This window comes from Hemitrygon akajei, chromosome 27, assembly GCF_048418815.1.
Source record: "Hemitrygon akajei chromosome 27, sHemAka1.3, whole genome shotgun sequence".
Lineage (NCBI taxonomy): Eukaryota > Metazoa > Chordata > Chondrichthyes > Myliobatiformes > Dasyatidae > Hemitrygon > Hemitrygon akajei.
Genome location: NC_133150.1, coordinates 44,211,152 through 44,233,362, shown reverse-complemented (window position 1 = coordinate 44,233,362; position 22,211 = coordinate 44,211,152). Strand labels below are relative to the sequence as shown.

General features: G+C 43.6%; 1 protein-coding gene across 1 annotated transcript; it reads left to right on the top strand.

Annotated features, from left to right (window-relative positions):
• Nucleotides 1-1,954: 1,954 nt before the first annotated feature.
• Nucleotides 1,955-10,061, top strand: LOC140717330 (pepsin A-like). Its single transcript, XM_073030805.1, has 9 exons — nt 1,955-2,083; nt 2,187-2,349; nt 2,922-3,039; nt 3,733-3,851; nt 5,587-5,786; nt 6,495-6,614; nt 7,470-7,614; nt 9,171-9,269; nt 9,414-10,061. The coding sequence occupies exons 1-9, from the start codon at nt 2,028-2,030 to the stop codon at nt 9,558-9,560; spliced, it is 1,167 nt and encodes a 388-aa protein (XP_072886906.1). The 5' UTR covers nt 1,955-2,027; the 3' UTR covers nt 9,561-10,061.
• The last annotated feature ends 12,150 nt before the right edge of the window (nt 10,062-22,211 follow it).

The following is a 22,211-nucleotide window of genomic DNA, read 5'->3' as shown; positions in this document are numbered from 1 at the left end:
CATCCTGAAATTCATTTTCTTCCCAGACATCCACAAAAACAAAGGAGTTCCCCAAGGAATGAATGACAGTTAAAACATTAGAGCCCCAAAGCCCCCCCAACTCCCCCTCCCATGCACAATCAGCTGCAAGGCAACTTCCACCCTCCACCCACCAGCAAAGATGCATCAACACCCTTCACTGATCAATCTGTCGTGCAGCAAAGAATCAATGAGGACACAGACTTGCAGTACCCCAAAGAGTACTCGTTCACCCAGTAATTTGACATACCACAAGCTCTCTCTCTCCCTAATAAGGGAAAAAGGGGTGTCCCGTTTCACATCGAGACAGGAGGCATAACAAACAACTCACTGATTTACGATGTTACAAGTCGGTTGCTTTGCTCTTTCTGAGCTCTGCACCCGGAGATTTGGCACCAAGAAGATGCAGCTCCCCGAGAACACGACCCCTGGCAGCCAACCCGCTGCTCCCGATGTTCCGTGTTCTCCCGCGATGCTTCAGTTTGCGGCACCGGCCTGGAATCAGCATGTCCCCGGAGACATGAAATCCTGGAACCGTGTAAGCACGCTCGTCTTCCAGGCCGTATCCTTGGTCTATCCTCATCTGGACCATGATCCTCCCCATTCATGTACTTTTCCAAACTTCTCTTAAATGTTGCAATCAAACTCGAGTCCTCCACTTCCACTGACAGCTCATTCCACACTCTCACCATCTTCTGAGTCATGATGGTCCCCTCTCAAATTTTCCTTAAATATTTTACCTTTCACCCTTAACCTATTTCCTGTACTTCCTGTCTTATCCAACCTCAACAAAAAATGCCTGCTTCCATTGACAATATCCATTCCCATTAACATTTTGTACACAGCTATCGAATTCCCTCACGTTCTCCTTCGCTGCAGGGATGAAGTCCAGGTCGATGCAACCTTTCCCTGTTCCTCAGTTCCTCAAGTCCTAGCAATACCCTTGTAAATTTTCTCCGTCCTCTTTCAATCTGCCTGATACCTTTCCAGTAGATAGGTGACCAGAACTGCACACAATACTCCAAATTTGGCCTGACCCACGTCTTAGACAACTTCAAGACAACAGCCCAGTTATCTGATTTATGAAGGTCAATGTGGCAAAAACACACGTCAGGCAGCACAGTAACGCAGAGGTTGGTGCAACGCTTTACAAAGCTAACTGTAAATTAGGGATCGATTTCCCATGTTGTGTGTAAGGAGTTTGTACATTCTCCCTGTGACCATGTGGATTTCTTCCCAGTGCTCTGGTTTCCTCCCACATTCCAAAGACTTTTGCCTAGGGTCAGTAAGTTGTGGGCATGCTATATTGGCACCAGAAGTGTAGCGATACTTTCAGGCTGCATTGCACAATCCTCGCTGATTTGACTTGACACAAATGACAGATTTCCCTGCATATGAGAAAGTCTGCAGATGCTGGAAATCCAAAGCAACACACATAAAGTGCTGGAGGAACTCAGCAGGTCAGGCAGCATCTGTGGAAGTGAATAAACAGTCAATGTTTAAATTTACTCTGGTCTTTGAACTTAGTTGGATGTCACAAAATTATGAGAGACATAGACATCATAGCCAGTCAATGACGCCATCCTCCATTCTTTGTCAGGTCTCCCTGATGTAGAGGAGGCCTCAATGGGAAAACCAGATACAATAAATGACTGTGGTGGATTCACAAGTAAAGGGCTACGTCACCTGGAACTACCTCACCTGGAAGGACTGTTTAGGTCTCAGTCATTTGATAAAACAGTTCTTAATCTAATTTCTGATTGTGTTATCTGTGATAAGACTTTAATTCCACAGCACTTAACATACTTTATTATAAATCAACTTCTATATTGAAGGGTGTCCTGAATAGAATGTGTTTTATCAAAGATAAACTGATCACGAGGACAATTATATTTACTTCTCATGTGGAATGATTGTATCTGTGTCCATGTGACAATGATTCCTTGAGTATAAATATTAGGGCTCAGAAGCCCGATGTCAGATTCTGAAAGGAATCCAATCGATTCAACATGAAGTGGTTACTCCTTGCCTTTGTATGCATCCAGCTCTCTGATGCCGTCTTCAGGTAGGATCATTTTAACCAAATCTTAACGGTTTTGGCAATTAATTTTTCTCCCCAAGGAACAATAACAGATGCTGACATTCTTAACTTATTTCCCACTTTACAGAGTTCCTTTACGTAAAGGAAAATCTGCCCGAGATGTTCTTCGGGAGAAGGGATTGTTGGAAGATTTCCTCAAGAAACATCCATATGATCCCTGCACAAAGTTCAAAGGTGCTTGTTCCATTGAAACTTTGGCATCAGAGGAGCCTATGACCAACTACATGGATGTAAGTAATCCTTGACTGCTATGATCTGAAATGTGGGGTGAAGGAGCTCTTGACCTTCTTAATGAAAATGGTGTAACATTTCTATTGTTTTTAGAGCGAGTTCCTATTTGAAGAGAAGAACAGGAGGTGCAGAAGGAATAGTCCCTTCAGAATGCTGATGGGGGAGCAGTGGTGGGGAGATGAGTCCAGTGGTGGAATCCTGTAGAGTCTGATAGAAATGATGGGGTGTGATCCATTGAATGTGGAAGCTAGTCAGGTGGAGGGTGGGGACAAGAGGAACCCTATTCCAGTTCCTGCTGGGAAAAGAGTTGGTGTGATAAGAAGTGGAAAATTGGTAACACGGTGAATTGGTTTCTGATTAGTAAAATTCCACCTATCACCTCCCAGCTTCTTATTTCATCCCGCTCATACTCCCACCCACAGTTCTTCCCTCTTACCTGGACGTACGTATCAGCTGCTAGTTTGCACTCCAGCCTCTCTTACTTCTGTCTTCTTCCCCTTTCCTCTCCAGTCTTTATGAAGGCAATCACACTTAATCTGAGTAACCAAGGACATCTTGTTTTTGCCGACAGCTGTCATACTACGGAGCCATCAGCATCGGTAACCCCCCACAGAGCTTCACTGTCGTCTTTGATACTGGCTCATCCAACCTCTGGGTCCCATCAGTCTACTGCAGCCAGACACCATGCGGTAAGAAAATATAACATTGATATTAACTTATTTACCAGTTCTGACACTGAGGTAGGGCCCTCTGGAGTGTTAGAGAATAGAGGGACCTAGAGATACAAGTACATGTATCCCTGAATGTGGTGTCACAGGTAGACATTGTGGTGAAGAAGGGTTTTGGCATTCTGGCCTTCATCAGTCAGGGTATTGGGTATAGAAGATCAGATGTTGCTGAGGCCACAGCTGGAATATTGTGTACAGGTTTGATCATCTCTCTACAGGAAAGATGTTGTTAAGCTGGAAAGCGTGTGAAAGGGAATTATGAGGACATTGCTGGGACTCGATGTACATTATATGTTAAATGAATGTCGCACCATTGAAACAGATGTTGAATTGTTTTGCTTCCATCAATGACACAGTCCATGGACGTGCAGCGGACAGCCTGCAAGTGTTGTCTTGCTTCTGCCCCCAGTGTAGCGTGACCTCAACTTAGTCTCCCTCATGTCTTTGGAATGTGGGTGGAAACTGGGGCTCTGGTCTGGTGAGGGGTAGAATGTTTGCAACTTGGCTCAAGGGGAAATCTCGGAGTCTGCCAGCCCTGCGATGCTTGGTGTTGCTTTTGACGAGTCTTAGGGAACTATTGACCGGGGTTTGCTTGGCACAGGGTGATATATTGAAACTTTTTGTTTCATTGATGAAATGGATGTTTCTTTGCAGTGAAGCACCACAGATTCAACCCATCCCAGTCCTCAACCTTCCGCACGAATAATAAGTATCTGTCCATCACGTATGGGACAGGAAGTATGACCGGTTTTCTGGGATATGATACTCTGAGAGTAAGTGAACTCTTCACCCTCATAACTCAAACCACAGTGATACCTCTACTACAAAACTCAGAGATCCAAACTGATACAACATTCTCAATATTATTGATGACTATTTATTTATTGTTATTTTATGGTGTTGCTTTCCTTGTCTTTATTTGCACATTTCTTGTTTGCCCATCTTTGTGTGCAGTTTGTTTTCATTAATTCTTTGTTCTACTGTGAATGCCCACAAGAAAATGAATCTCAGGGTCGTATATGGTGACATATAATAAATTGAATAAATGAAACTGATGAGTGGATGTGGAATGGCTTTGCTAGGCAAGGCTTTGACCTTTGAGTTGATTTGACAGAATTCCAATCTCAAGACAAGTTTTCACCAATTTATAGCCAAAAGCATATTTGCTAATACTCAGATTTGGATTCATGTATATCGAATTATTCTGCGAAATGGTTTGTTTGTATTCACAAACCAACGTACCCAAGGATGAACTGGGGGCATGTATTCCTGTGCCAACGTAGTATACCCACAGTAACACAGAGCTTGACAATCTGAACAAACCATGTAACAACAGTGAAAGAAGCCCTGTTCCTCCCTCCTTCCAACCACCTTCCTACCCACACACCCACAGACACACAGCCCTCTCTCCCCAGGACAGGCCATCCTTGACCTCTGTGGATTTGGAGATCTGGGACCCCTGCCATCGGTTATCACACAATCGTTGAAACTGTGCTTACAAATTGGGTCCAATCATGATTTTAATCACAAACCTATACAGCATGGATATAGGCTCCTTGGCCCATCAACAACCATTAACTCTCTGCCTGCATTGATCTACTCTTTGTAATTCCCTCCACGTTCTTCTCAACTCCTCCTTCCGAGCATCATTATCTGAGATGACTATGTTGATATCATACTTTAAATCAGCTTCTTCCCCTCCCCTGCTATCCGACTTCTGAATAGACATTGAACCCATCAAGACAACCTCACTACTTTGCTTTACTTCTTCTTTTTGCCCTTCTTATTTAATTTCACTCACATATATATATATACACATACACACACACACTATATATGTATGTATTTACTGTAATCTGTAGTTTGTCTCTCTATTATTGTACAGCAAACTCAAAGTTAACAAATTTAACGACATATCAGAATCAGAATCAGAGTTAATATCACCGACATATGTTATGAAAATTGTTCAGTTTACAGAGGTAGTGCAACGAAATACATGATGAATAAATATGGAGAGAAAGAACTGTGTTACTCTAAGTATATATATATATATTTATTAATTTTAATCAGAAATAAGTAATACAAAATAAGAGAATAAAAATTTTACACACTTAAAAACCTGGGGGAACTCAGCAGGCCAGGCAGCATCTAGGGAATAGGGTACAGTTGATATTTTGGGCCAAAAACCATGCTGAACATGTATCAGTTCAGCATGAATTGTCCTTTAGTCTTTCTCAACACCCTCTAGATTCTAGCTCTTGAATAATTTACAGTGACCAATTAACCAATCAATCAACATGTCTTTGGGGAATGAGAGAAAATCAGATCAGACAGAAAGAACCCACCTGATCACAGGGGATGATCTACAAACTCCATGCGGGAAATACCAGAGGACGGGTTTGAACCTGGGACACTGGCATTGTGAGGCAGCAGCTCCATGAGCTGTGCCCATGTGCGGCCTGACAGGATAAATATCTGATTAATTTCTCTTTAAATCTGTCTCACCAGCTTTCTAACCTTGTGATCAATGGACAAGAGTTTGGATTAAGTGAGACCGAACCCGGCGGTTTCTTCTCCTACTGTAATTTCGACGGTATTTTGGGCTTGGGCTATCCATCACTTGCGGCAGAAGGAGCCACTACAGTGTTCGACAACATAATGTCTCAGCATCTGGTTTCACAGCCACTCTTTTCTGTCTACTTGACAAGGTTAGCACTTTGTAACTCCTTCCTTCACTACCGGAGAATCTGTAATGTGACATGTTAATTTGGTTGGTACCAACATCCCTTCTTCTTCTGACGATTCTGGTTATTTATTTTAGTTCAATGGGATTCTAGGAATTAAATCGAGAATATAAAATAGGGATGATGTTGAAAACTTAAAAAGCAGATTACTGGGTCCAGTCCAACATGTCAGGTCAGGGCTGATGACGTTAATTGAACTGGAAGTTGAAGACATTTTGGTCTCCAGTCAGATAAAGATATCCATCATTCTCAGAGTTTTATTGTTACTTCAGCTTGGACAACTCATTTAAGGTCTCGAGTGACTTGAATACGTGGATAGGAAAGGCTTAGGAAGACATGGAACAGACGGGGGCAAGTGGGATTGGTGTAAATGGTGAGCATGGATGAGTTGGAGTAAATGCCCCTTTTCCATGCTGTGTGACTCTGACTCTATAAATGCATGTTTTTGTTGCAATATTAATGAAATTATTCCTTTAAAGATTTAAAGATTAGCTTTATTTTTTGCATGTATATTGAAACTTGCTGATGTGTTTCAGGGATGTGCTGGGGACAGCCTGAGAGTGCCACCTCACTTCTGGTGTCTACACATCGTGCCTACAACTTACTAACCAAAATCTGTACATCCTTTGAGCGTTTAAATCTGAGATATTCTTATTTAACGTTGTTTTCCAGGACAAATGGTGAATCTGGAAGTGAAGTCCTTTTTGGTGGAATTGACTCAAGCCGCTACACTGGCCCAATCTACTGGGTCCCTGTTACCCAGGAGGCCTATTGGCAAATTGAGATCCAGAGGTAAGTGGTATCTCCATCTGCGGTATTCTCTCACTGATCAGCCGTTGATGATTAACTTTCAGTGAGTTGAACCAGTTATATAGTTAGAATTTATAGAGAAAACAATTGTTAGAGTCATGATGAGGCTACAGTGTGGATGGAGGAGCAACTCCTGATATTCCATCTGGGCAGCCTCCTCTCTGCTGGCATGAACATTGATTTTTCTAACTTCCGATAATTTTTCCCCATTCCCCTTCTCTCTTTATCCATTACCTGTTCTGGGTCCCCTCTCACCCCTTCTCCTCTCCTTACATCTCGCAAGTCATCTCTCATCCTCTGTTGGTCCAAAGAGAAAATCCCTAGCTCACTCAACCTACCTCATGAGATATGCTCTCTAATCCAGGCAACATCCTGGTAAATCTCCTCTGCACACTTTCTAAAACTTCCTCATCTTTCCTATAATGAGGCAATGAGAACTAAACACAATAGTCCAAGTACAATCGAACTAGATATAAGGAATACTTCAGCTTGATGACGAGATTTTCCAAATTATTTTCTTGAATTTCGGACTCAATTCTGAACTGCTTCTACAACCCATACACGCAACTTCAAGAACTCCTAAACTCATATTCTCAGTTTTAGTTATTTTAATTGGCACAATTTGTCATTTTTGCACATTGATTGTTTGTCAGTCTTTGCTTATTGATAGTTTTCATAATATCTATTGTGTTTCTTTATTTGTCTGTCACTGAATCTCAGGGTAGTACAGTACAGGGTGACATATACATACTTTGATAATAAGTTTAATTTGACTCTGATTTTGGCAATAAATCCAAATCAGCATTTTAGGCTAACACTATGATGTTTCTCCCTCAGAGTGACAGTCAACGGCCAGATTGTGGCTTGCTCTCAAGGTTGCCCTGGCATCGTTGATACTGGAACTTCTCTTATCGCTGTTGGCGGAAATTACATCGGCAATATTCAGCAAAGCATTGGAGCAACTCCAAATTATTATGGCCAGGTAGGGGCTGATTGTCCAGTGGTCTGTGCTCAGATGGCAGCTGTAAATTCAGTATACAGACAGCACATTGAGTTAATGAAATGCCAGCAGCAGTGATTGTGCAAAGAATGTGCTCAGTGAGAAATGGCTAGGATTACCATCTCCATTCACAATGTAACAACCACGAATCGCTGGATGAACTCAGCAGGCCAGGCAGTTTCTATAGAAAAGAATAAACAGTCAATGTTTCATCAGGCCTGGAAAGAAAGAGAAGTTAGAGTAAGAAGGTGGGGGAGAGGGACGGAAGAGGCACAAGGTGATAGGTGAAATTGGTGGGAGAGGGGTGAAATAAAGAGATGGGAAGTTGATTGGAGAAAGAGATAAAGGGCCGGAGAAGGGGGAATCTGATAGAAGAGGACCGAAAACCATGGAAGAAGGTGAAGGGGAAGAACAGGAAAGGGAGATGATGGGCAGGTAAGGAGATCAGGTGAAAGAGGGAAACAGGAATGAGGAATGGTGAAGGAGTGGTGTGTGGGTGGTGCAATTTCCAGAAGTGTGAGAAATCAGTGTTCATGCCATCAGGTTGGAGGCTATCCAGATGGAATATAAGCTGTTGCTCCTCCGACTGATTGTGGCCTCATCGCGACAGAAGAGGAAGGAGGCCATGGATTGTGTTTTATCATCATTGTACATTCAACCTTTCTCTATTAGTTGTAAAAGCATTAAAGCATGGAAATACACATTGGGTCAGGCAGCATCTGTGGAGAGAGAAATAAAGAAAAGAGAGTCTTTAGATGCTGAAAATCCTGATGAAGGGTCTTTGCCTGAAACATCAACTGTTCATTCCTCTGCATAGACTCTGCCTGACCAGTTGAGTTCCTCCAGCATTTATAGTGAGGGAGAATTAAAATAGTGATACACGTTGATGACTTTACATCAGAAGTGGCCAGTTTTGGAAAGTCTGTCGATCAGAAATGACTGATTTCACCAATGATTTTTGAGGACTGTAACAAACCTAATTATTAGATGATGTGGTCTTACTAATGTAAGATCAGAGAAAACAAAGTCAGAGTAGGAATGGGATGGAAATTTAAAATAACAACTTTCTCGGAAGTTAGGGTCATCCCTGTGGTTTGAATTAAGGTGCTATGCAAAGTGGCTACCCTATCTGCCTCTGGTTTCTCTGGTGGAGGTGAGGCCACAGAATGAACACCCAATGCACTAAATTTAAAAAGAAGTGTGGCGAGGATGTTTTCAATAGTGAGAGAGTCTAGGACCAGAGAACACAGCCTCAGAATAGAAGGATATCCTGTTAGAACTGTTATGAAGAGGCATTTCTTTAGCCAGAGGGTGGTGTATCAGTGGAAGTTGTTGGCAAAGTTGGCTGTGGAGGCCATGTCAGTGAATATATTTAAAGCAGTGTAGACAGTTTCTTGATTAAGGGGAAGGCAGACAAATGGGGTTGAGAGGGAATGTAAGTCAGCTATGATGAAAAGGCAGAGAAGACTGGATGGGTTGAATGGCTCAGTTCTGCTCCTATGTTTTATGGTCTAAATATTGTTGCACTTCTTTCACAGTACACCATAAATTGCAACAATATTGGCAATATGCCTGATGTGGTCTTCACCATCAATGGATATGACTTCACTCTTCCTGCCTCAGCCTACACACTGAAGGTACGTGATTCATCAAACATATGGGGGATGAGAATTTCAAGGGATGCATTCATTAACCTTGCACGGTTTAATGACACATGTTATAATGATCATTTATTGAGTGGACACTTGACCTGGTGTTAATTGCTCTCCATTTCCTTCCAGACCAGTTACTCTAACACGGTCAACTGCGACAGTGGATTTAGCGGCACTGGTGGAAACCTCTGGATTTTGGGAGATGTCTTCATTAGAGAATATTACTCCATCTTCGACAGAGGAAACAACCGAGTGGGATTGGCTAAGGCCATCTAACTTGCCCCTCAATATTCCCATTGAAGGTCCATCCCAGTTCAAATTTGCAGGTTGATTTAAGCCATCTCATTTGTCATCTGACCATACAGTATCAAAGATCAGGGTGTCACTTTCAGAATCCTGAAGGTGAAGCCACCGTATTGAATGCTGGGTTTTTACTTAAAGGAAAATGCAAAAAGAGGGGTAACTGAAATAAGTGCCTGGCCAGGATGGGATTTTAAAGGACCAATCTATGAATTTTGGGTCTGGACTGGATATGCAAATATTGAGATCATGTAATTATGCCTCTTCTCAGATTGCCTAGCACCTTTCCTCTCTTCTTTCCTGATTTCCCTCTTCAGCTGTGGTTTCCAGTGCTTCACTCCTCAACCATTCTCATGGAGTGAAATCTGGTTCGATGTAAACGTGAGCTGAACATCACACAGCCTATTGTTCTATCCTGTGGGATATATCTATAAATAGTTCTTAAAAATGTTGAATAAACTTTAATCATGAGATGCATATTACAAGAATTCCAGTTCCTGTTTCTTTGAATGAGTGTGTGTGTGTGTGTGTGTGTGTGTGTGTGTGTGTGTGTGTGTGTGTGTGTGTGTGTGTGTGTGTGTGTGTGAGTGTGTGTGTGTGTGTGTGTGTGTGTGTGTGTGTGTGTGTGTGTGTGTGTTTAAAGTCAAGTCAATTCTATTGTCATTTAACTATGGACTTGTATACTGTGAAGAGAGACAATGTTTCTCTGAACAGGGTGTAAAGCACTATAGTACATATTACACACAGTAACTTATGAAAGTATGAATGAAATCTACAGATGGATTACACACAAATAAACAATGCAAAGTGCATAAACTAAATGTTGTCAGTTACAGAACAGATGAACCAATGACATTTTGAATGCAATGCATGAGGGAGTTCAGAAAGCTAATGTCCTGAGGGAAGATATTGTTCCCATCCTGACCATTTTTGTTTTAATGCATCGGTGTCTCTTGCCTGATGGTAGAAAGTCAAACAGGGTGCTGGATGATGGGTGGGATCCTTGATAGTACGAAGGGCCCTTTGTACGTAGCGCTTCTGATAAATGTATCCGATGGATGGTAGGGAGACCTCTGAATGGTGCTCCAATAAAATTCCTTTAAGATGGGGAAGTGGCGGACCATCACTGCCCTCAATCTCCTTAGGAAATCGAGATTCTGCTGTGCATTCTTCTTCAGGGACATGTTATTAAGGGACCAGGTGATGTTATCCTTGATATGAATGGCGTGATTATCTCCTCCCTAGGGGAGCCATGTATTCACAGAGGGGGATGGTCCATCTGCACTTTCCTGATAGAAACTTAGAAGGTAGGTGCAGGAGTAGGCCATTCGGCCCTTCAAGCCTGCACCGCCATTCAGTATGATCATGGCTGATCATCCAACTCAGAACCCTGAACCTGCTTTCTCTCCATACCCCCTGATCCCTTTAGCCACAAGGGTCATATCTAACTTCCTCTTAAATATAGCCAATGAACCGGTCTCAACTGTTTCCTGTGGCAGAGAATTCCACAGATTCACCACTCTCTGTGTGAAGAAGTTTTTCCTCATCTCGGTCCTAAAAGGCTTCCCCTTTATCCTTAAACTGTGACCCCTCGTTCTGGACTTCCTCAACATCGGAAACAATCTTCCTGCATCTAGCCTGTCCAATCCCTTTAGAATTTTATACGTTTCAATAAGATCCCCCCTGAGTCTTCTAAATTCCAGTGAGTATAAGCCTAGTCGATCCAGTCTTTCTTCATATAAAAGTCCTGCCATCCCAGGAATCAATCTGGTGAACCTTCTCTGTACTCCCTCTATGGCAAGAATGTCTTTCCTCAGATTAGGGGACCAAAAGTGCACACAATATTCTAGGTGCGGTCTCACCAAGGCCTTGTACAACTGCAGTAGAACCTCCTTGCTCCTGTACTCAAATCCTTTTGCTATGAATGCCAACTTGCCATTTGCCTTTTTCACCGCCTGCTGTACCTGCATGCCCACCTTCAATGACTGGTGTACAATGACACCCAGGTCTCGCTGCTCCTCCCCTTTTCCTAATCGGCCACCATTCAGATAATAATCTGTTTTCCTGTTCTTGTAACCAAAGTGGATAACCTCACATTTATCCACATTAAATTGCATCTGCCATGAAATTGCCCACTCACCTAACCTATCCAAGTCACACTGCATCCTCTTAGCATCCTCCTCAGAGCTAACACCGCCGTCCAGCTTCATGTCATCCACAAACTTGGAGATGTTGCATTTAATTCCCTCGTCTAAATCATTAATATATATTGTAAACAACTGGGGTCCCAGCACTGAGCCTTGCGGTACCCCACTAGTCACTGCCTGCCATTCTGAAAAGGTCCCGTTTACTCCCACTCTTTGCTTCCTGTCTGCCAACCAATTCTCTATCCGCATCAATACCATACCGCCAATACCGTGTGCTTTAAGTTTGCACACTAATCTCCTGTGTGGGACCTTGTCAAAAGCCTTTTGAAAATCTAAGTATACCACATCCACTGGCTCCCCCCTATCCACTCTACTAGTTACATCCTCAAAAAATTCTATAAGATTCGTCAGACATGATTTTCCTTTCACAAATCCATGCTGACTTTGTCCGATGATTTCACCTCTTTCCAAATGTGCTGTCATCACATCTTTGATAAGCGACTCTAGCATTTTCCCCACCACCGATGTCAGACTAACCGGTCTATAATTCCCCGGTTTCTCTCTCCCTCCTTTTTGAAAAAGTGGGGTTACATTAGCCACCCTCCAATCCTCAGGAACTAATCCAGAATCTAAGGAGATTTGAAAAATTATCACTAATGCATCCATTATTTCTTGGGCTACTTCCTTAAGCACTCTGGGATGCAGACCATCTGGCCCTGGGGATTTATCTGCCTTTAATCCTTTCAATTTACAAAACACCACTTCCCTACTAACATGTATTTCCCTCAGTTCCTCCATCTCACTAGACCCTCGGTCCCTTACTATTTCCGGAAGATTATTTATGTCCTCCTTAGTGAAGACAGAACCAAAGTACTTATTCAATTGGTCTGCCATGTCTTTGTTCTCTATGATCAATTCACCTGTTTCTGACTGTAAAGGACCTACATTTGTCTTGACCAATCTTTTTCTTTTCACATATCTATAAAAGCTTTTACAGTCAGTTTTTATGTTCCCTGCCAGCTTTCTCTCATAATCTTTTTCCCCTTTCCTAATTAAGCCCTTTGTCCTCCTTTGCTGGTCTCTGAATTTCTCCCAGTCCTCAGGTGTGCCGCTTTTTTTTGCTAATTTATATGTTTCTTCTTTGGATTTGATACTATCGCTAATTTCCCTTGTCAGCCACGGGTATACTACCTTCCCTGGTTTATTCTTTTGCCAAACTGGGATGATCAAATGTTGTAGTTCATCCATGCAACCTTTAAATACTTGCCATTGCATATACACCGTCAACCCTTTAAGTATCATTTGCCAGTCTATCTTAGCTAATTCACGTCTCATACCTTCAAAGTTACCCTTCTTTAAGTTCAGAACCTTTGTTTCTGAATTAACTATGTCACTCTCCATCTTAATGAAGAAATCCACCATATTATGGTCACTCTTACCCAAGGGGCCTCGCACGACAAGATTGCACACTAACCCTTCCTCATTGCTCAATACCCAATCTAGAATGACCTGCTCTCTAGTTGGTTCCTCGACATGTTGGTTCAGAAAACCATCCTGCATACATTCCAAGAAATCCTCTTCCTCAGCACCCTTACCAATTTGGTTCACCCAATCTATATGTAGATTGAAGTTACCCGTTATAACTGCTGTTCCTTTATTGCACGCATTTCTAATTTCATGTTTAATGCCATCCCCAACCTCACTACTACTGTTAGGTGGCCTGTACAATACGCCCACCAACGTTTTCTGCCCCTTAATGTTATGCAGCTCTACCCATATCGATTACCCATCCTCCAGGCTAATGTCTTTCCTTTCCATTGCGTTAATCTCCTCCCTAACCAGCAATGATACCCCACCTCCTTTTCTTTCTTGTCCATCCCTCCTGAATGTTGAATATCCCTGGATGTTGAGCTCCCATCCTTGGTCACCCTGGAGCCATGTCTCTGTGATCCCAACTATATCATATTCAGTAATAACTATCTGCACATTCGATACATCCACCTTGTTACGAATGCTCCTCGCATTGACACACAAAGCCTTCAGGCTTGTTTTTACAACACTCTTAGCCCTTATACAATTGTGTTGAAAAGTGGCTCTTTTTGCTTTTTGCCCTGGATTTGCTGCCTGCCACTTTTATTTTTCACCTTACTAGTTTTTGCTTCTACCCTCATTTTACAGCCCTCTGTCTCTCTGCACTTGTTCCCATCCCCCTGCCACATTAGTTTAAATCCTCCTGAACAGCAGTTGTCCTGATGTCCACAATGATTTCCTTGTTCTTCTCCATGTTTTGACTTAGCTTGTTCTTCTCACATCAATCCACCTGCCACTCCATTTCCTCTCCGTCCTCTTACTCACAATTGTTTGTGTGTGTGTGTGTGTGTGTGTGCGTGCGTGTGTGCGTGCGTGCGTGCGAGTGTGTGTGTGTGTGTGTGTGTGTGTGCGTGCGTGCGCGTGTGAATAAAAGCCTCTGGAACTTCAAACTCTGTTTAGTGGAGCGAACAGAACAAGTATAAAAACACTTACCTGTGCATTCACAGGCCCCTCCCACTGCAACACACCTCCTACTCAGTCCTGTCTGTGAGGCCTCAAAGTACCACATCCAAGTCCCACCGAATGTTCTCTGGTTATACAGTCCCCGGAGATTGAAACTCTGCAGTAATTGGACCAATACACAGTGCAAGGTGAAGCCACCAAATCAGAACTAATCATCTCCTGTCACCACTCTTCATGAAGCCCACCTCTGCGTTTACAAAACTTCCATGTTCCCACTGTAGTTTTCCATTTTCAAGCTTTTATTCTCATTGTGGAAATGATAAACTCAGTAAAGAAGTCACCATCGCCTCCAGGTGACTGATGTCCAAGCCGCTCTTTAACATCTGAGGGGCCCATTGATTATTGGGTCCTGATATCATGGTGAGTGCTGGAAAAGAGCCCACTCAGGTGGGGAGAAATGGCAGATGCCCATGTAGAGACAAAAGCAAGAGGTTATAGGTAGAGCAAACACGAGGAAATCTGCAGATGCTGGAAATTCAAACAACACACACAAAATGCTGGTGGAACACAGCAGGCCAGGCAGCATCTATAAGGAGAAGCACTGTCGACGTTTCCGGCCGAGACCCTTCGTCAGGACTAACTGAACAGAGAGATACTAAGAGATTTGAAAGTAGTGGGGGGAGGGGGAAATGCGAAATGATAGGAGTAGACCGGAGGGGGTGGGATGAAGCTAAGAACTGGAAAGGTGATTGGCGAAAGTGATACAGAGCTGGAGAAGGGAAAGGATCATGGGACGGGAGGCCTCGGGAGAAAGAAAGGTGGGGGGAAGCACCAGAGGGAGATGGAGAACAGGCAAACAGCTAAATATGTCAGGGATGGGGTAAGAAAGGGAGGAGGGACATTAACGGAAGTTAGAGAAGTCAATGTTCATGCCATCAGGATGGAGGCTACCCAGCCGGTATATAAGGTGTTTTTCCTCCAACCTGAGTTTGGATTCATTTTGACAATAGAGGAGGCCATGGATAGACATATCAGAAGGGGAATGGGACGTGATCTCCCTCCTGGCACTTATCCTTGTAAGCGGAACAAGTACTACACCTGCCCTTACACTTCCTCCCTCACCACCATTCAGGGCCCCAGACAGTCCTTCCAACTGAGGCAGCCAGAGTAATCAAAGACCTATCCACCTCAGACAATGTCTCTTCCCTCCTCTCTCATAGGTCAGAATCTACAAAACCCTGAAATCCTGTACCACCAGGCTCAAGGACGGCTTTTCCCTGCTGTTGGAAGACTATTGAATGGTTCCCTTGCAAAATAAGATGGATTCTTGGGCTCACAATCTACCTCGTTATGATCTTACCCCTTATTGTCCACCTGCATTGCTCTTTCTCTCTAACTGTCACACTTTATTCTGTATTCTTTTGTTGTCCTAACTTCATTTTTTATTTTATTGAGATATAATGAGGAACAGCCTCTTTTGGCACTTCATGCTGTCCAGCAATCCTCTAATTGTATTCTGAGTCTACCCACAATACAACCCCACATATCGGCTACTTTTAGGAGGCCTAAACGAATCCCATAATTTTTTTTTACCTTGGCGTTTTCTTAACTCCACCCACAAAGATTCAACATTCTCAGACCCTATGTCACCTCCTTCTAAAGATGTAATTCCATCTCTTACCAATATAGCCAGACCACCACCAATACCCTCCTGCCTGTCCTTATGATACAAAGTATATCCTTTGATGTTAAGCTCCCAACTATGTCCTTCCTTCAGCCACGACTCAGTGATGCCCACAGTGTCACACCAACCAATCTCTAATTGTGCCACGAGTTCACCCACCTTATTCCAAATGCTAAGTGGATTGCCACATACAGCAGCCATCGTCGGAGTGGACTGAGGCAGAGTGCGACGGCTTTGGCTCAACAGGCAGAAGCGAGGTTTAAACGCAAGCGCGTGGAAGTCGGCCTCTCAGATCAGCGGGGGAATTTTAAAAAGTGAGCAGAGGCTGAGGACGAGCTTCACTCCAGGTGAGGTAAAACCGGGTAAGCTGCTTCAGTTAATCTAATTAGCTTAGGAGTGGGTAATGGAGGCAGCAGTTAGGGCAGTTGAGTGCTCCGTTTGCAGGATGTGGGAGCACAATTGTCCCTGATGACTACACCTGCAAAAGGTGCATCCTGCTGCAGCTCCTGACAAACCGTGTTAGGGAACTGGAGCTGGAGCTGGATGAACTTCGGATCATTCGGGAGGCAGAGGCAGAAATAAACAGGAGTTACAGGGAAATAGTCACCCCTAAGAGTCAGGAGACAGGTGGTTGGGTGACTGTCAGGAGAGGGAAGGGGAATAGACAGGAAGAGCAGAGCACCCCTGTGGCTGTTCCCATCAACAATAAGTATATCGTTTTGGATACTGTTGGTGGGGATGTCGTACCAGGGACAAGTTGTAGTGGTTGCGTCTCTGGCACCGAGACTGGACCCTCAGCTCAGAAGAAAAGGAGGGAAAGCCCCCCACCCTCCTCACAGCCCCCCACCCTGCACTCGTGACTACACCCCTCCTACACCTGAAACCACCACGGTGGGCTTCACAGCTGAACAGGTGAGAAGACAGCTGAAACGTCTCCACCCAAGCAAGGCTGCAGGCCCGGATGGTGTCAGCCCCAGGGTGCTCAAAGCCTGTGCCCCCCAGCTATGTGGAGTTCTGTACCATGTCTTCAACCTGAACCTGAGTCTCCAGAGGGTTCCTGTGCTGTGGAAGACGTCCTGCCTCGTTCCTGTACTGAAGATGCTGCGCCCCAGTGGCTCCAATGACTACAGACCAGTGGCATTGACCTCCCACATCATGAAGACCCTGGAGAGACTTGTTCTAAAGCAGCTCTGGCCTATGGTTAGGCCACACTTAGACCCCCTCCAGTTCGCCTTTCAGCCCCGACTAGGAGTTGAGGATGCCATCGTCTACCTACTGAACCGTGTCTATGCCCACCTGGACAAGCTGGTGAGCACTGTGAGTGTCATGTTTTTTGACTTCTCCAGTGTGTTCAACACCATCCGCCCTGCTCTGCTGGGTGAGAAGCTGACAGTGATGCAGGTGGATGCTTCCCTGGTGTCATGGATTATTGATTACCTGACTGGCAGACCACAGTACGTGCACTTGCAACACTGTGTGTCAGGCAGAGTGGTCAGCAGCACTGGGGCTCCACAGGGGACTGTCCTGTCTCCCTTTCTCTTCACCATCTACACCTCTGACTTCAACTACTGCACAGAGTCTTGCCATCTTCAGAAGTTTTCTGATGACTCTGCCATATTTGGATGCATCAGCAAGGGAGATGAGGCTGAGTACAGGGCTACGGTGGGAAACTTTGTCACATGGTGCGAGCAGAATCATCTGCAGCTTAATGTGAAAAAGACTAAGGAGCTGGTGGTGGACCTGAGGAGGGCGAAGGCACCGGTGACCTCTGTTTCCATCCAAGGGGTCAGTATGGACACGGTGGAGGATTACAAATACCTAGGGATACGAATTGACAATAAACTGGACTGGTCAAAGAACACTGTGGTTGTCTACAAGAAGGGTCAGAGCCGTCTCTATTTCCTGAAGAGAATGAGGTCCTTTATCATCAGCTGGACAATGTTGAGGATGTTCTACGAGTCTGTGGTGGCCAGTGCTATCATGTTTGCTGTTGTGTGCTGGGGCAGCAGGCTGAGTGTAGCAGACACCAATAGAATCAACAAACACATTCGTAAGGCCAGTGATGTTGTGAGGGTGGAACTGGACTTGCTGACGGTGGTGTCTGAAAAGAGGATGCTGTCCAAGTTGCATGCCATTTTGGACAATGACTCCCATCCACTCCATAATGTACTGGAAAGGCACAGGAATACATTCAGCCAGAGACTTATCCCACCGAGATGTAACACTGAGCGACATAGGGAGTCATTCCTACCTGTGGCCATCAAACCTTACAACTCCTCCCTTGCAGTGTCAGACACCCTGAGCCAATAGGCTGGTCCTGGACTTATTTCCACTGGCATGATTAACTTTTTATTATTTATGGTTTTATATTGCTATATTTCTACACTATTCTTATTTGGTGTGGCTGTAAAGAAACACAATTTCCCTCAGGATCAATAAGGTATGTCTGTCTGTCTGAAAAGAAGAGAGCAGTAGTGATAGGGGATTTGATAGTTAAGGGGGCAGATAGGAGGTTTTGTGGAAGAGATCGAGAATCCCGGATGGTCTGTTGCCTTCCTGGTGCCAGGGTCCGCGATATCTCGGATCGAATTCTCACTATTCTCAAGAGGGAGAGTGAGCAGCCAGATGTCATGGTCCATGTAGGGACCAATGACGTGGGTAGGAAGAGTGAGGAGGTCCTGAAAGGTGAATTTAGGGAGCTAGGTGCCAAGTTAAAGGGCAGGACCTCCAGGATAGCAATCTCAGGATTGCTACCAGTGCTACGTGCAGGTGGGTTTAGAAACAGTAAGATAGCGCAGACCAACATGTGGCTGAGGACATGGTGCAGGAGGGAGGGCTTCAGATTTATAGATAATTGGGCAGTTTTCCAGGGAAGGTGGGACCAGTTCCAGCAGGACGGTTTATATCTGAACTGGAGGGGGACAAATATTCTTGCAGGTAGGTTTGCTAGAGAGGCTCCAGTGGATTTAAACTAGATACGAGTGGGGAGGGGAACCAGAGTGTAGGAACAGATGTATGGGAGAAGGAAGAAAAAGAAGATAGTAAAGTTGTTTGCACCGTTAGAGATAAACAGAGAGGAAGAGGTGGAGAATTTCTTAAATACATTTATTTTAATGCTAGGAGCATTGTAAGAAAGGTGAATGAGCTTAGAGCATGGATTGATACCTGGAAATATGATGTTGTAGCTATTAGTGAAACATGGTTGCAGGGGGTGTGAGATTGGCAACTAAATATTCCTGGATTTCGTTGCTTCAAGTATGATAGAATCGGAGGGACAAGAGGGGGAGGTGTTGCGTTGCTTGTCAGAGAAAATATTACAGCGGTGCTCTGGCAGGATAGATTAGAGGGCTCGTCTAGGGAAATTATTTGGGTGGAATTGAGGAATGGGAATGGTGTAGTATCACTTATAGGGTTGTATTATAGACCACCTAATGGGGAGCGAGAATTGGAGGAGCAAATTGGCAAGGAGATAGCAGATATTTGTAGTAAGCACAGGGTTGTGATTGTGGGAGATTTTAATTTTCCACACATAGACTGGGAAGCCCATACAGTAAAAGGGATGGATGGTTTGGAGTTTGTAAAATGTGTGCAGGTTAGTTTTTTGCAGCAATACATAGAGGTACCAACTAGAGGAGGGGCAGTGTTGGATCTCCTGTTAGGGAATGAGATAGGTCAGGTGACGGAGGTGTGTGCTGGGGAGCACTTTGGGTCCAGTGAGCACAATGTCATTAGTTTCAATATAATTATGGAGAAGGATAGGACTGGACCCATGGTTGAGATTTTTGATTGGAGAAAGGCTAACTTTGAGGAGATGCGAAAAGACTTAGAAGGAGTGGATTGGGACAAAGAGAGATATCTACAATAAATATAGGCAGCATGGAGTAAATGAGGTGCTCAAGGAATATAAAGAATGTTAGAAGAATCTTAAGAAAGAAATTAGAAATACTAAAAGAAGATACGAGGTTGCTTTGGCAAGTAAGATGAAAATAAATCCAAAGGGTTTCTACAGTTATATTAATAGCAAAAGGATAGTGAGGGATATAATTGGTCTGTTAGAGAATCAGAGTGGACAGCTATTTGTGGAGTCAAAGAAACGGGGGAGATTTTGAACAATTTCTTTTCTTCGGTATTCACTAAGGAGAAGGATATTGAATTGTGTAAGGTAAGGGAAACAAGTAGGGAAGTTATGGAAACTATGACGATTAAAGAGGAGGAAGTACTGGAGCTTTTAAGGAATATAAAAGTGGATAAATCTCCAGATCCTGACAGGATATTCCCTAGGATCTTGAGGGAAGTTAGTGTAGAAATAGCAGGGGCTCTGACAGAAGGATTTCAAATGTCATTAGAAACGGGAATGGTGCTGGAGGATTGGCATATTGCTCATGTTGTTCCATTGTTTAAAAAGGGTTCTAAGAGTAAACCCAGCAATTATCGGCCTGTCAGTTTGACGTCAGTGGTGGGTAAATTAATGGAAAGTATTCTTAGAGATGGTATATATAATTATCTGGATAGACAGGGTCTGATTAGGAACAGTCAACATGGATTTGTGCGTGGAAGGTCATGTTTGACAAATCTTCTTGAATTTTTTGAAGAGGTTACGAGGAAAGTTGACGAGGGTAAAGCAGTGGACGTTGTCTATATGGACTTCAGTAAGGTCTTTGACAAGGTTCCGCATGCAAGGTCAGTCACGAAGGTTCAATCGCTAGGTATTAATATTGAAGTAGTAAAATGGATTCAACAGTGGCTGGATGGGAGATGCCAGAGAGTAGAGGTGGATAACTGTTTGTCAGGTTGGAGGCCGGTGACTAGTGGTGTGCCTCAGGGATTTGTACGGGGTCCAATGTTGTTTGTCATTTATATTAATGATCTGGATGATGGAGTGGTAAATTGGTTTAGTAAGTATGCAGATGATACTAAGATAGGTGGCATTGTGGATAATGAAGTAGGTTTTGAAAGCTTGCAGAGAGATTTATGCCAGTTAGAAGAGTGGGCTGAACGATGGCAGATGGAGTTTAATGCTGATAAGTGTGAGCTGCTACATTTTGCTAGGAATAATCCAAATAGGACATACATGGTAAATGATAGGGCATTGAAGAATGCAGTAGAACAGAGTGATCGAGGAATAATGGTGCATAGTTTCCTGAAGGTGGAATCTGATGTGGATAGGATGGTGAAGAAAGCTTTTGGTATGCCGGCCTTTATAAATCAGAGCATTGAGTGTAGGAGTTGGGATGTAATGTTAAAATTCTACAAGGCATTGGTGAAGCCGAATTTGGAGTATTATGTACTGTTCTGGTCACCGAATTATAGGAAAGATGTCAACAAAATAGAGAGAGTACAGAGAAGATTTACTAGAAAGTTACCTGGGTTTCAGCACCTAAGTTACAGAGAAAGGTTGAACAAGTTAGGTCTTTATTCTTTGGAGCGCAGAAGTTTGAGGGGGGACTTGATAGAGGTATTTAAAATTATGAGTGGGATAGATAGAATTGACGTGGATAGGCTTTTTCCATTGAGAGTAGGGCAGATTCAAACAAGAGGACATGAGTTGAGAATTAGGGGACAAAAACACGAGGGGGAACTTCTTTACTCAGAGAGTGGTAGCTGTGTGGAATGAGCTTCCAGTAGAAGTGGTAGGGGCAGGTTTGGTATTGTCATTTAAAGTAAAAATGGATAGGTATATGGACAGGAAAAGAGTGGAGGATTATGGGCTGAGCGCAGGTTGGTGGGACTAGGTGAGAGTAAGTGTTCGGCACGGATTAGAAGGGCCAAGGTGGCCTGTTCCCGTGCTGTAATTGTTATATGGTTATAAAAACAATATCTTCAGTCCTGTACCCTTCGCCCTTATGAATTTTGACTCTGTGGTCCGATGGAATTCTTTGCTCTGTCTGCATTTGTACCCAGTCATTGCCTTTCCCTTCCTTACATTCATGTTACATTCGTCATCCAGTTGTAAACCTGCTGGTTCATCCTCAGCTCCATCATCCTGGTTCCCATCACATGTACTGACATTGTCATCTTCTGAAGTTCATTATAACAGGTAAATCGGTTTATTGTTGTGGTACTCCAGTGTATGTGACAGTAGTAAACCAAACTATCAATTATAATATACTTCAGAAGATGTTTTAAGATCCCAGTATACTTATTATCACAGTATGTATACATATACGATCTAGAGGTATGTCTCCTTACAGGTAGCCATAAAACAAAGAAACCCAACAGAATCCATTAAAAAAGCAGACTGTCGAACACCCAATGTGCAGAGAGAAGAAAAACAGATCATGCAAACAATCAAAGCAAGCGAAC

Bases quoted from the DNA above. Each gene is read 5' to 3' on its own strand.
- LOC140717330 (XM_073030805.1), top strand. From the start codon at position 2,028: ATGAAGTGGTTACTCCTTGCCTTTGTATGCATCCAGCTCTCTGATGCC. The intron at 3,040-3,732 runs GTAAGAAAATAT...GTTTCTTTGCAG, and splicing joins CTGCAGCCAGACACCATGCG to TGAAGCACCACAGATTCAAC. The intron at 6,615-7,469 runs GTAAGTGGTATC...TTTCTCCCTCAG, and splicing joins TGGCAAATTGAGATCCAGAG to AGTGACAGTCAACGGCCAGA.